General features: G+C 38.2%; 2 protein-coding genes across 2 annotated transcripts in view; one reads left to right on the forward strand and one right to left on the reverse strand.

Moving 5' to 3' along the window:
• LOC122750137 (low-density lipoprotein receptor class A domain-containing protein 1-like) overlaps positions 1 to 3,132 on the forward strand; it is a 32,667-nt gene extending 29,535 nt beyond the window's left edge. Inside the window, exons 5-7 of the mRNA XM_043996807.1 lie at positions 1,633 to 1,776; positions 1,883 to 2,005; positions 2,996 to 3,132. Of these exons, the coding sequence (XP_043852742.1) occupies positions 1,633 to 1,776; positions 1,883 to 2,005; positions 2,996 to 3,132 (404 nt within the window). The remainder of the gene's footprint in view (positions 1 to 1,632; positions 1,777 to 1,882; positions 2,006 to 2,995) is intronic.
• A 3,025-nt stretch (positions 3,133 to 6,157) lies between these two features.
• Positions 6,158 to 13,819, reverse strand: BTF3 (basic transcription factor 3). Its single transcript, XM_043986486.1, has 6 exons — positions 13,661 to 13,819; positions 13,017 to 13,085; positions 9,587 to 9,700; positions 8,052 to 8,253; positions 7,437 to 7,493; positions 6,158 to 6,481 (listed from the first exon to the last, which is right to left on the reverse strand). The coding sequence occupies exons 2-6, from the start codon at positions 13,083 to 13,085 to the stop codon at positions 6,435 to 6,437; spliced, it is 489 nt and encodes a 162-aa protein (XP_043842421.1). The 5' UTR covers positions 13,661 to 13,819; the 3' UTR covers positions 6,158 to 6,434.
• Between the last annotated feature and the right edge of the window lie 1,325 nt (positions 13,820 to 15,144).

Below are 15,144 nucleotides of genomic sequence, written 5' to 3' on the forward strand. Positions count from 1 at the left end.
TTTATTAACATAATAAACTAAAAGGTTACAGAATAAAAAGGTGCAACTGAATCATTTCTTTCTAGCCCTAGAATTTATGGACTGCTAATTTACCAAGGTGTAGTATCTGATCAGAAAATAAGTAAAACCACTATCTTGTTCAGTCAGCAAACCCATGGTTGCAGGTAAAACCGATATTTTTCGAACTGTTTCTGCAAAGACTCTCTTGAATATATCTAGGCTAGCTTCTCAAGCATTCCCTTGGCTTGGGCAATGTTTTTCCTTTAATCATTTCAAGGATTCAAAGGGTTGGTCATTGTCCTATGGAGGAATGGATGAGTGTGCACTAGGATCAATGACATTCAGTCCTTAGTGATCTGTGGGTTGTTTTTTGCATATAGTTAATGCTAGGGAGCCTACCTAAAACAGTAGTACAGATTTTTAATATTATAGAAGACTGACTGATTCAGAGCTTATTATTTTAGCTTAAGTACTTCTCTCTCTAATAATCAATGAACAAGTAATTCTATAGAGGCCCTACTAAGTGCCCAGCCATTGTGGTAGACACATACCAATACAATATTAATAATACTGGGAGAATTTCACAATGCTAAAATAAATATGACCTGTCTTTATAATGGGAATAAGCATCTTGTGGCCTAAAATATCTAATCTGTGGTGCTGTCTCTTAAATGTCAGATGAGTCTGGAATCAAACCACTCAAAGGCAGAGAACAAATCTATGAAATCTCTGCAAACCTTGAACCAGGTATCCTGAATTATGATTACCATACATTGTCCCTTTAGAAGGCAGGTAGGGCCTTAAGATTACAGTATTTTATTTCCTTCCTGTGAATACTGGAAAATATCTTAAGTGTCAAAATACTTATCTTCGCAATAACCCTCCAACTTTGGTATTTTTATCCTGTAAAAAAATCAAACATTAAGAGTTATATGGGGGCAGCTAGGTGGCACAGTGGATAGAGCACCGGCCCTGGCATCAGGAGTACCTGAGTTCAAATCCGGCCTCAGGCACTTTAAACTTATTAGCTGTGTGACCTTGGGCAAGTCACTTAACCCCAATTGCCTCACCAAAAAAAAATTATATGGACTAGCAAATGTGCGGCCAGTTAGCAGCAGAACCCAAACTACAACACCCACATTTCTAGGTTCACAGCTCAGACTCTTAAGTATAACAAACAAAAGCCAGTCATTTACTGGGTTTCAAAGTAGTGCTGGAGATGTGCAAGCTAAAAACAAAAACAAAGACATATGTCCCAGAAGACCTTGGGACACAGCGAAAGCAGAAAGGGGAAAAACAGAAATTTTAAGTGTAATGGGAAGTAGCTGTGGACCAGTGCACCTAGATCTAGCTTCCATCTGCCCTTCATTATGTGACACTCAACAAATTATTAAAGCTCCTTGGGCCCTTCTGCCAAGAGAAGGGTTTGGAAAGGCTGTCCCTTTTCAATTCTTGATCTATGATCCTACAAAATCTACTAAGCTGGGTGTGTATACACAAAAGTTATCAGGAAATGTGTCAGACACTGCACCAAAGACAACAGTAGTTCAGGTTCCTAGGCTTATGATATATAGGATAGATGCAGAGTCCCTCAAAGATGTTGCCAATAATGCTTTTTTACAACTTCTCTAGGTCCATCATACCGACAATGTCAAACAGCTTCAAAGCAGCTTGGCTTTTTGTGTGATGATCTAACCACCTGCTTACCACCATCCCTGCTTTGTAATACAAAGCTAGACTGCAGTCACGGAGAAGATGAATCCACGGCATATTGTGGTAAGAGGATACCAAACCCTAGGTTGAAATATTTGCTATTAATCACTATGACTCTATTACCTCTATAATTTTCATCTCTTAGAATTAATCCCTTTGTCTGAAACAGGTCAAATGCCCAGCAGTCTACCTCAAAACTTGCTATTTAAGTGTCCTAACCAGAAGATATGGACTTACATAGACAAGGTCTGTGACATGAGGAATGACTGTGGAGATTGTTCAGATGAATCAGGTAAAAATGAAAGAAGATGCTTCATCTGGGTCAATGGGCTAGCAAGGCTCCACCCATTTTCACACACCTCAATTATTCAAACTCCAACACACCCTAGAAATCTTCCTTGGATGTTTCCACCTACAAATTGTCAAGTTGATTAATCATTTCTTGTACAAAACTCAATGCAAGTGAACAGATAAACCAAGCAAACTGATATAGCCAAGAAGCAGGTTTAGCCAGTTTTAAAGCTAATAAAAGAGGACAAGGGCTGGATGTGTGCCAATGAATGAGTTCCTCCCCTTTCTAAACCTGAACTCATGATAGTGTCTCAATTTGTAGGATCATTTTAGGTAAAGGTTAGGATTTCTCAAAGTCTCTGCCTTTTCTTATCTTCATATACCTTTGCCTTTACCATTATGTTCCTCATTCCTTCTCTTGCCCAAAACCTCCCTACAAAGAAATACCTGCTGATGACGGAATGTAAACTTTTACCTCCTCTGGAAGGGTTTTAAAAAGCCATAGGGTTGAAATAATGCAGTTCCTCCTGGTCTTGACCATCATGATGTAATTAGTGTTGGCAAAGCATTCCAAGTTCCCTGAAAATTAATTCCTTCTATTCCTGTAAATGTGTAGTTATAGAATAACTTCCTTGGGAGTTGACATGGGTGGAACATATCTACTTTAATGATCAATAGCTTTTAAAAACATAGGATCACTTCTCTATTCCTCTTTCCAGTGTCAAAATATATGACTATCTTTCCTTTTTTGTTTGTATAAATCAGGACACTATTCTGAATTGTATTCCTCAACTTGGCTTTGCTCACAGGACCAATTATTTTACCCAAAAGTGTACAATACTTGGCACAGTTGCAGTTATCTTAGTTTTAACTAATACACCCTAAATTTCTTGAGATATTTCTTTTCCAGCTGTCTTGAAGCCTGGATTCTAGTAGTGGAATCTTGCTTGATCAATGGACAAACATTTTAAAATGAACCAATTATCTACAGGTTTGCAGTGCCCAACTTGTTCAGGCTGGAGGTGCAATACAGTTTTCTTTGCTGATTGTGACTGCATTCCCAAAGTACGCTGCAAAGATGGTATACAAGATTGTGCTGACTGGAGCGATGAAAATTCATGTGCATAAAAGAGAAAGCCCACCCAGCTATTATTTCTAGAAAACTGAAACGTGTTTCCAAATCCACAAGTCTTTCAAACATAAGATTTATATATGTAAAAAATGTCCTGAACAAATGAAAACACTAATGTACGAGTCTGTTTTTAACTACCAGGTCACTTCATGAACCTTTGACCCAGCCAATATAGTACAGCATAATATTTGAAAAATATTATGACTCCAGCACCAATATTTAGTCATTAAGAAGAGTATTCTGCTGACAAGCAAACAAGTCCATCCAGTTCCATATACTGTCTGGCTAATTCGTTTCCACATGGAATCTACAGTTAGGCCCAAAGAATAATTGACTAATTTTAGAGGCCCACCAAATGTCATAAATTCACAGGACTCTCCCAAGACAGAAAAAAACTTAGAGAGATTCATAGTCCAACTCCTTAATTGTAGACATTAGCAATTAAAATCCAAATAAGGTATAATGTATTGAACATGAAATAAAAACCAGGAGTTGAACCTAGGTCCTCTCTTGACTCTTAATTCCAAATTGTATCTGTGCCCAACCAACTTGCCATGGCTTAAACTCCTATAACTACTCACTTATCAGGGTCTTCTGAAGATGTGTGTATTGGGAACGGGTTGTAGCAATCCAATCTGTGAGATTTAACACATTAGTTATCTCATAAATAGGATAATTACAAGGGGTGCTGCTGATATCTGGGCAGTCATCTATTGCTAATTGTCCATTAGCAGTTTGTCACACAACAAAATTGGCCAAGAATTAAGTTCAATAGCTCCTTGATTCGCTGTCATTCTACTATCTTGCATCTGCAAGTGGTTAGCCAGAAACAATTTAAATTAAAAAAAAAAAATTCAGACTGCAATTAAACAACTTAACTGGCATTCCGTATATGTGACTAAACAACACAAAGCAAAGACACAAGACCAATTCTGGGTTTAACAGAATCTGACATTTTGATACCTACTAATTTGGGAGCTAAATTTGTTGGGATAATTACTGCTTTAGGGTTGAGAATAGGTAGCAGTCTGCAGGAGGTGTTCAAATATTTGACTAAAGCAGACAGTCAACTTATAGCAGGAAGATACTTTTAGGGAAGTTATTTTTTGTAACCCCTTTAGATTTTTTAGGAACAAATTTCTTCCCCGCAAACTTGTTATATATCATTTTCAAACTTCTAGTGGAGGAATAATTTTCAAAAGCCCATATTCCTATAGATTACACAATATCAGGTAATTTACAGCTTAGCAGTAAAATTTATATATGGAGTGGACAGAGACAAGTTGTACTTTAAAGCATCTAAACACAATGAGCAGGTCTTCTGGATTCTAAAATAATCTCTCCATTTTCCAAACTTTAAAACTGCTAGAACATAAGCAAAAAACAAACAACCCACCCCAAACCCCAAAAAACTCAATAGTAAATACAAAAGTTCATCAATTAATAAGACAAGATTTACCAGCAAGGATCTGAACTGCTCAGGAACTACTTACTACACTTTATGCTTAAAAAGATCAAATATTAAATTTTTCCATTAAAATCTTATGTTTAGACTAACAGACCCAGGTCTTAAATTTTTAGCATTCCCATTAGTCATTTGAAATTAAACAGGAGATAAGTTTTAAAAGCTAACAGGCTGATAAAGAACGCTAGAAGTTAAAACCTCCAAAAAAGTCTTAATTTATGAAACCTGCTTAAAATGACAAAACAACTTTGCCACAAAATGGGCAAATAGGTAATGATTTTTATGGACATTTCCAGAAGAATTTTATGTCCTTTCCAGAAGTGCATACTGAATAAGCTCTTATTTCTGTACATATATTCAACATGAAGTAAATGTGACCTATTTTGTTTTAACTGTTTCATTCATTGGGCAAAGGAAAAAAAGCTTCACCACAAACTTCAAACAGTCATTTTTTCTTTCTAACCTCTTCACACAAAACTATTTCAACCAGCTAAATTCAATTTAAATCTGGAGGCATTTTAAAAATTTCATAACTTTGCTAACATATACTGGAATCTGATTATTTAAACTTAAAAATCATAGCGTTTAGAAACGCAACTAACCACTTTAGTGTTGCGCAGCTCTAGTGTTAGCAGCTCGTGTTGCTAGCAGGTTGCTGCTCAAAAATTCTAGGCAGGCAGTAGTTGGTGGGTGAAAGCTTCTGAATGTGCCGGAGAATGCACTGAAGTGAGGTCCCTCACCTCTATTTATACCCAAGGGGGTTCCCCTCCAACAAGTCACATTAAGGCATTTTACTATTCCCTATTTACATACTTTCCCCTATCAATATAGGGCATAACAATAACAACCAGATCGTACCAAGTGGACCAATCACAGTGCTAGAAACTAGTTAGGTGGTACCAGATGACCAATCAGATTTTACAAACTACAATACCAGGCCATAACCTATTCAGGGCAAGAGTGTTGGCTCCTCCTCAGAACAATGCTGTGTTATCTTACATAACTCTTCAAGAAAACTTGACTTGGGATTTGACCAATCAGATTGCTCTGTTTACTGACCAATCAGATTGCAGCCTTAGGGTCCAACCCTATGCTGGAATAAGAATGTCCTCATTCCCCACTAAATAGTGCTTGTGTAAACATAACCGTTCAAAACAAAATTCAAGTCGGGGCTTGAGCTCTGAGTCATGGTGGGGATCACCTCAGGTGCCTCAAGGTCAATTCCCAGCTCAGCCCAACCCAACTCCCACAAAACCCGGGCCCCTCTTTCAGGACCTGCTTGGACCTAAGGCCCAGGAGCCTCAGCTCCTCAGAGGAGCCTCTTGTGGAGTGGCCCCTGCTGGGAGGTTTGAGCCACAAAGCTGTAGGGGCTGAACAGACTCATTCTCTGCCTTTAGGGCGCTCTGAGAAGAGTCCAAACAGTCTTTTCTCTCAATAGCCAGTTATACTACCAAAACAAAACAAAACAAAACAACTAGAAAAACACACACAAAAGTCTCCCAAACCTATGCTGCTTTCCAATACAAATTACAATACCAATAAAATCAAGTCAACTGTATATTAGGTAAAGATTTTATTAACCTTTTTTCAAACTTTAATTCCAGGCTTGTTCAGCATAGTTAGGCTGCAAAGAATGAATTGTGTATAAGCAATAAATGAAAAGAGCTGCAATGTCCAAACAGGCTTCAAAATATTAGAGATCTAATTCTCTAGATCCGTAAACAAAAACCAAAAAGAGAAAAAGAAAAAAAAAAGGGAAAAAGCAGTCACACGATATAAAATAGCAGCTCCATATAACTTTCAAGTCTTAACTTTCAGAAGTTGATACTCAATTCAGTTAGCCTCGTTCTTAGAAGCCTCATCAAAATTCTCAACGAGATCTAGGAAAAAAAAACAAAACACATTATGATTATATGAAAATAAAATTTTTACAAGTGAATTCCTAAGTCTTAAGAAGGGTTGGGAAATAACTTCCAAAGCATATCTGATAAATAATTCATAGAAGACACAAAGTAGAACATTAAGACTATAACCAATTTCGCTTTATTCACATCAATTTAGTTATTTGGGCAAAGGCATAAAAACATATGGAAATGCCAATAACCTGTTGCCAACAGTGGAAATATTACAACTCAAGAAACTATACTACTCTAAAAGAGTTGTAACTGGGCAATACATTGGTTACAATGAAGAAAAAAGTCACTAGGCACACAAGTTTATTAAAAAAAAAAATTCTTAAAAACTTCTTAGACACTGAAGTTACTTGTGAAAAGGGTGTATTTATTAGCAATGAATGTTCTGCTACAAATTCAAAGTTCTCCAAATCTGGTTCAAGGACCAGCAGGGGCATTTAAACTGTTCTCTGGTAGTGTTAATGTGCTAAGAAGAGTATTCTGAGTTACTTATGAAACTAATAAAAATGAATGTATCATTGGTATCGCTAAAAACAAGCTGCCATTCTTTCAACTCATTCCATTAAGGTTTTTGTTTTTTGTTTTTGCAGGGCAATGAGGGTTTTTAAGTGACTTGCCCAGGGTCACACAGCTAGTAAGTGTCAAGTGTCTGAGGCCGGCTTTGAACTCGGGTCCTCCTGAATCTGTGGCCAGTGTTTTATCCATTTCACCACCTAGCTGCCCCTCCATTAAGGTTTTAATTTTCTTGTTAGAACAAACCATGGAATAGTCCAGAAAGATATGCCTTATACGGGCTCTAGAATGAAAAAGACAAAAGCACACACAGTGCTTTAAATTTTATCCAGTTAATCTTAAAGAAAGGTCTATGGCTGTTTACTTTGATGTGAATAAACCATAGAATCTTCAAAGAGTAGAGTCTTACCTGGAACTTCATCATCATCATCCTCCCCAGTGGCAAGTGGTGCTTTTCCATCAACAGCTATAATAATACATACAGTATAATTGTTTACACTTTGTCTTCCTTCAACAAATACAGTACTAACAGCAAATAATAAAGTAGTTCAAGGTATTCATCCAATTCTTATGAATAAAAACTAGCAGTATCCTATACGTAGTAGACACTCAATAAATAATAAGAGAAATTGATGAAATTTCAATGGATAATTACCACCAATTATCAAGAAATTACAAATCACAACAATCCCTACTTGGGATTTCACCTATATTAAACATTATTAAATAAATCCATGGTTAGTGATATCTAGAATTTAAACATGTAAAATATTTCCCCCACCCAATTCAAATCCAAATGAACAATATGAAAAAAACAAAGCATTCTATGAAAGCAGAAACATGGCATAGCAAAGGAAGAAACTTCATTTTTGGGAGGTTATTTACTTAAAAATTATTTCATAATCAAAATTTTCAGAAGACAGGTTCCCACCTTGAAATTAAGACACATGTATAGTGCTTTGGGGGATTAAAAAAAAATAACAGGTCTATTACTAAATTGTCACAACCACACCCCCCAACTTACGTTGTTTGGGCAGAGCCTCTGCCAGTCTTCTTAAGCTAGTCAGACTGTCAGCTCCAAGCTGATTTAAGATGCTGGGGAGCATTTCTGTTAGCTGCTTTGTCTCAGCATGGCCTGTAATAGTGAAAGTGTTTGCTGCCAATGATGCTTGAACTTTAGGATTGTTAAAGTGGATCACTGTTCCCTGGTTGGTAAACATATTCACCTGCAAAAACAAAAACAGAGGGGAAAAGTTAGGAATGCCTAACAAAACAAAACCCCTAAGCTTAAGTATGTGTTTCTCTTTTAACCAGTGGGCTAATATAATCAATTTCCTTATTAAGCTTTAACCAGAAAACAAATTCAGCAGCCACTACCTTACATTCAACACATACAGAATTTTTCCCTGGGCTGAACTAGTTAAAATTAATCTAAGAACTTTTAGTGGGAATTTTTGGTTCATATCACATTGATATGAACATATAAACTAGGCTCTAAAATCACCAGGCTTACTGGACCATATTCTATGAAACAAACTCTTTTTCCAGTCAACAGTTTTGACTATGACATTCAAATAACCAATTATTATTAATTAATACTAGGTGGGTATGCCTATCTTAATCTGTAGGAGTGAAGCTGCTTGCCAACAGCTTTTTTTCCCCTCCAGAATTCTATACATAAAATCTGGATAGGTGGGAGAATTGAACTGCCCCAGGAAAGGCAGTTCAAATGACATCTGGAAGAAAGAAGGGAAAGGATAAGATAAGACCATAAGGGGACTTGCAGATGGGAACTAAGATGATGTATATAACCATAAAGTTACACCAAGTTTGAACACCAATGTAAGATACTATTAGACTAAACCCAACTAGAAAGCTACCAGTCATTGGGAAGGAGTCTCAGCCTACTTCTAGCTATTTTGCAAACAGAAAAGATGAAAGGTAATGAAAATTTAGACACTCCAACTTTCTGCCTTGATCTCCCCTACCACAATTTCTCAATATGAAAATACATAAAAAGGAAAACAGTGCTCAAGATTTTACTTCATAGCTAATGCTTACTACAAGAGTAAATTGTGGCATTCTAGTTCTCTGTACTACAAAGTTTTTGAGAGAGTAGGGAACTTGTAAACAAAGACAGTTCTTGAACCATAAAGATGGATAGGGTACATATCTAGGATTGTTTTTCTTTAACTACCATTCAGCAATTTTCACATTTTCTCAAATTTGGAAGGAAGAATATTTAAATCTTAATATAGCACTTATCCATAATGGGTCAAAGATAACTCATGATTAGAATTAAAAGATCAGACAGAGAAATGTCTGATATCAGCATGCTAACACATGGTATCTCAATTCTGCATTAAATAACCCCCCAAGAGACTATATTCCCAGTATAAGGATTACTCTCCCTTGTGCTCCATTTTAGGGGCAAAACCCGTTATTTTTTGTAGCTGGCTAAACCCACATTTCTGAAGACAATAAGAATTCATAAAGTACTATATCTGTGTTCTCTATCTTCTTCAAGGAAAAAATTAAGTCAAAATTTACTAAAGTTACCTCTTCGATACCAGAGATATTGTTTACTCCTAGTTTCTTTAAGGAAAACTGAAGTTTCTTATCATCGGCTGTAGCCGTTCTATGAACCACCTTCTTCTTTCTCCGAGCAGTTCCCTACGAGAAGGGAAAAAAGAAGCCATCTTCAAATTAAGTCCTTTTTGTTTCTTTATACCCTTAACAACAAAATAATCATAATGACTAAACATTGAAGTATGGTAAGGTGGGGTTAGAGGGTAATAGTGATAAAAGAGAGCTGGAAGTTTAATGTGTTACTTTGGTTTTAATACTCAAGGAGATCTATATAAAGTAGGATATGCCAACCTGATTAATTTACTGGCAGTAAGGACAAGCGTAGCATCAAAAGGCACATTCGGAAAACTTCCCTTCAAAATGGAGAGAATGTTTATTCTATTAACCAGCACTGATCTGACCACAGGCAGAGACCAACTGATGAAGATGTTCTGATGTTTTAATAAAAGAAAGCAATGTTCCAAATATCTAACAACACCTCTGGGCTTTGCAGAGTTCACCTGTTTTTAAAAGTTTAGAGAAAAATGGCCTTTTGAAAGTACTCAAATTGGAAGGACATTCAAAACTAAGGGGAATACAAAAGAAACTTGTCAGCAAACACAATAAACAAAATCTTAAGTGAAAGCAGACAAGAATGGAAAATCATTGTTTTAACTGTCCAAAGACAGTCAACCGTTTTAAAAAAATACATTTCAAACTCTATAAATGTTTTATTTACATATTTCCAATATATAAATGCTTCTATTGAAACAATTTACAGAAATCTACTTAATAATTAAAATGGGGTATTATGGCCAAGAGGCATAGCCACTTTCCTTGTTTCACTTTTACAATGATCCAGTATGTGGTTAAATCTCCCCCCCTCCCCTCCAAAATTCAGATGTGGGAACATCTGTGATCAGTGGTAACAGATAACAGAAGCAAAAACAAGCTTCATACTGGGCAAAGCATTTCCTGACTCTGGAAAGATCTTTTTTGTTTAGGGGCTGGACAGAGAATCCCAGTACAAAATGGAAAACTTATGTCAGAAAGATTTGGCATTGGCATAACTACTATCTAATGCCTATTTTATGCTAGGGCATTCACACTGCAGAGATAGCCCTGAAAGTAGAGCTCAAAATTGTGGCTCAGATTCAACTTGGCAATGGACACAAAGCTTAAGTGAACAATTTCCAGCAATCCCACTTAAATAGACTTCCTTTCCAAAATGGATTGTGTAAAGAATGTAATTTAGAACAAACGTAGCATGTTTTTACATGTATTATACAATGCCTGGCATCAAGCTTTATCAGTCAATTTAAAAACCACTTATCATCAAGACTACATCTTATGTCAATTACCTCAGGAAACTACAATGCTGAAAACCTTTCACCTTGCTCATTATGTATCCCCTCTCAGTTTTGTCCATCAAAAGGCACAATAGGGAGTCACTCCTGAAAACATTAAAGGAACTATGGCATATGAACACCCAAACTCTGTTCTATTAAAAAAAAAAAATCCGATTAAAAATTTCCCCAGAGACTGAGAGGCCACACCTAGTTTATAATAACTACTAAAAGTGCAAAATGCAACCAATATTTAATACGTAGGTGTAAACCTTAGAGAATACAAGTTTCTGCATGCAAGGATCAAGATCAAATCGTTTAAATCAAGGTCCAGCAAGCTATGCATTGCTTAAGACTAAGTACAAATCTGAACTATGTCATTAAGACCAAAGACTATCTAGATCTCTGCTTGACAATTTTTAAAAGAGCCTATGGAAGAAAAACCTGGAAAGTCATATCAAGCAAGAACACATGCTGTTCTACTGGCAACCATATCATTAAGTACTAATAACTTGTTATGGGTAGATAGATTTCTGTCCAGTGAACTCGTGATATTAAAAAAACCCTCAATTTAATTTAAAAGGTAAACAGCACAATCATCTGCTATGGTACTGTCAGTTGGAAACCAACTACCAGCATTATAAAATTTGTCTCCTAGATTTTTGGTCCTGAAATTGTTTAAACAACCCACCAATTCTCCCATTCCCCTAAATTTTCCAAGACTATAAAGAGGCAAAACAGTAGGAAGACATTCTTTCAGGCATGGTTATATATAAATTCCTTAATTTACCTGTATGAAAGATGCAGAATAAAATATCTAAAGAGAAAAGCAGTTATCCTGGATCAAGTTCATCTCGGAAAAACATCAGTTACACTTAAAATCTCTTCTTAAAAATGCACCAGAAAAGTACAAATATTGCCATCATTACAATTCTTACTTTGGGAACTATGAGTAGTTTTGAACACTAAAGGATTATTATTAGAGTAAAATCTATCTACCTTTAAAAAGTTCACTTATGAACCCTCTTTACTGGTTTTACACATACACAATACATACACGGATGAGGATTTTTGTCTGGACCTTACTGGTAAAATTATTGCTATTAATTATACAGGTGAGCAACTGCTCAGTACCTTATAGTCTTAAAGTCATTTGCCAAGGTCACAAAGTCTGTATGGGTCAGAGGTAAGACTATAACCTAGTTCCTTCTTGACTTCCAAGTTCCTGATCCACTAAGCTTTATGTGTATGTACAAAATATAACAGTTTAAATGGAGTAAGCAGAGGATCCCTACTACTACAGTAAATTAATATAGAGTGTTTTTTATATTCTCAAAATGTCGAGAGAAAAGTGTAAAATAAACCCCAATTGGCAACTTAATGGATGACAAGAGTAGCCTAGGGCTGACAGGAATGGTTGTTGGATTTACTGGAATAAATATCTAAAATGATGATCAAATCATAGAATTGATTTAAATTTTCATTACATGTGAACTTTGAATATGTATGATTATATATCTCAATTAAAATTTAACCTTTCCAGGCAGTGATTTGTAGGGATTTTTTTCTTTCCAGAATGTTATAGTTCTCCATTTTCCTATTTGCTTATCCTTGCTTCTTCCCAAGTATATTGGAATATCCCTCTCTCCTGATCTAAAATACCCAAATACGTATATGGAGTTGAAGGAAATACAAAGTTTAGATAAGACTAGGTAGGCTGTCTGTTACAGGCTAACATGATAGGGGTAAAAAACCTCTTAACACAATTAGGTATTTTAGAATGATCAAAGTACTATGTAAAGACCTTGATTATGGTTCTCCATCAATTAACAAGCACTTATTGAGGACCTATTGATTACGTGCCAAGCACTGCATTCCTGACCAAATGGGGAGTGGCTAAAGGCAGGCTGAAAAATGTATCCTTCCCAGCTATGCGATTTAGATTTGTACTCCGAAATGTCCCGCAATAAAGTTAAAAAAAAGTTACACGCAAAAACTCCATTGAAGAATGCACTAGCACTACTAAAGCCCTGACTTTTCGGAGCAAAGTAGCAATACTCTGGAAAAAAACTTACTTTCCCACCAATGCGCACTTGTGCCTGCAGTTTGGCAAGTTTCTCTTGGTTCATAATCGTTTCTTTCATCTGTAAAAGCAGAAAAAAGCTTCAGCTGTGGCCTCTCACCCACTCAGTCCGGCCTTCGGTACACCTCGCTCCAGCTACCACCCCCCGAGGGAAGGCCGGCCAGGCCTCGCTCCCTCCCCCAGGGCTCAGCTGGGTCGAGGTCTCTCTCCGACGTGACCACTCGTCCGGGCCGGCCGCCGGCCGCCGGCCTGGCCTTCCCCCGAGCCCTGCGCTGCCCCGCAGCCATCTCCCCCGGGGGTTTCCTGAGGCCAGAACCCGCCCCCCCCCACAACCCCCCTCGATTCCGCCGGCGCAGGAAAAGGAGGCCGCGCGTTACCTGCGGCTCCGGGTCCCCTCCCGCCGCGCCCTGGACCACGGGATGGGAGAACATGGCCCGGCCGCGCAGGGGGGGCCTCGCCCCGCTCGCTCACTCGGTCTCTCGGCCTGCCCGACTCCCCAGCTCCCTTCCCTTCTTCCCTTCTTCCCTTCTTCCCTTCTTCACTTCCTCCCTCCCCACTCTGCCTCAGCTCTCGCTTCCGGGAGCTCTACGGCGGAGCCGCCGTTCGCCCAGACCCTGGCCCCGTGCCTTTTTGTACCTTGCCGGAACGGAAACGGAGCTGCGCAGATGACCGGGGGTGTTACTCGCGGGGTCGCAGGTAGAAGAGCCAAAGATAGGGGAACACACGCGGGATAGCAAGATGGCAGCCAGAGAGGAAGCCGGAAGTGACGCCTGGCCACTTCCCTGCCAACCTCCGTGAGGAAGGAAATGTCTCCGCCCCGTGCTCTGCGGCGCGCGCAGGACCTCTTCCCCCCACAACCCCTCCCGTCCTTGGGTTGGCTGGGTTTCTAGTTTGTGACGTTTTCCTGGCTCGACGCTGCTCCGGGGTTGCTGGGGAGCATGTGGCCGAGGAGTCTTTGTCTTTACGCAGGCGCAGTGCTGGAGAGACTTCCACCTTCCACTGCCCGCATGCTGGGTCCTGAGACCTCTCTTCCGAGGGGTGTGACCTATATTTTCGGGGCGGGGCTGCTGCTAACACTTTGAAGATGCTCATACCCTAAACCAAGGGTTCTTAACTTTTTTATTTTTTCGTGTCTCAGACCCCTTTGGCAGCCTGGGGAAGCCCAGGGACTCCTTCGTAGAATAATATTTTTAAGTGCACAAAATAAAATACGCAGGAATTGCAAAGGCAACCTTTTCTATTGAAATATAACTATCAAAAATACTTAAGTTCACAGGTTAAGAAACCCAGCACCGGCAAAACTAAGTAGAAAACTGAGTCATTAGGCAACCCTCCCCCACCAAATCTAAAAATATGGCAACATTTAATTAATGGGTCACAAAATCTGTGCACTTTCAGGTTCAGGTTTGGGGGATTTTTGCCAAGTAAACGGTCCGGACAGTCACCTCCAGTTTTTCCCTTGATTTGCCAAGTAGAGTTGCTCCTTGAAAATCATTTAAGTTGCCCAGGCACTAAGAAGCAAATCTGGTGAAATGAGTAAAAGCAACGAAGAAAACAACCTCATGAATCACCTCGCGGATTGTAACCTAAAGAGATTTTTGTGCCTAAGAGATGAGGTGCCTGGGCTTGGAGATAACAAACTGAATCTACTCAACATCGAAACAAGACCTAATAGCCAGTGCTAATTTAAGACGACTATAAATTTTTTAAAGTAATTAAAATGTTATAGACCAAGTTTCTTGCAATCTGGGCTGGCACATGTAAGCCTTCTGAGGACGTGGTCAGGGTTCATTTTATCTTTTTTATTTTTCTCACTGTCATCTAATGATTAGAAACTGCAGAAACTATAATGAATAAATGACTAGACTAAATTGAAATGCATAATCAAAGTGACTCGTAGCTCAGCTAAATTGGGAAATTGGCTGGAATTAGGCAGAAACAACCCACGCTGGGTAAGTAAAAGAAGTTTTTCCCAAATATGTTTCCTTCTTTTAAAAGGGAAATCATAAATTCCTCTCCAAGTACTGATTAGTTTCATACTGTTAAATATTCTTCAAAGTTAAACTGGGGTTAAAGTTAGTAATGTTTTGTGGTGTGAAAATAATTATTTGTTGCACTGC

This window comes from Dromiciops gliroides, chromosome 1 (genome assembly GCF_019393635.1).
Source record: "Dromiciops gliroides isolate mDroGli1 chromosome 1, mDroGli1.pri, whole genome shotgun sequence".
In the NCBI taxonomy this organism is placed as follows: Eukaryota; Metazoa; Chordata; class Mammalia; order Microbiotheria; family Microbiotheriidae; genus Dromiciops; species Dromiciops gliroides.

Coding starts and splice junctions, on each gene's coding strand:
- BTF3 (XM_043986486.1), bottom strand. CDS start 13,085: ATGAAAGAAACGATTATGAACCAAGAGAAACTTGCCAAACTGCAGGCA. Junction 9,701..13,016: donor AAGTGCGCATTGGTGGGAAA/GTAAGTTTTTTT, acceptor CCCTTCTCGTAG/GGAACTGCTCGGAGAAAGAA. Junction 6,482..7,436: donor TGATGATGATGAAGTTCCAG/GTAAGACTCTAC, acceptor TTTTTTTCCTAG/ATCTCGTTGAGAATTTTGAT.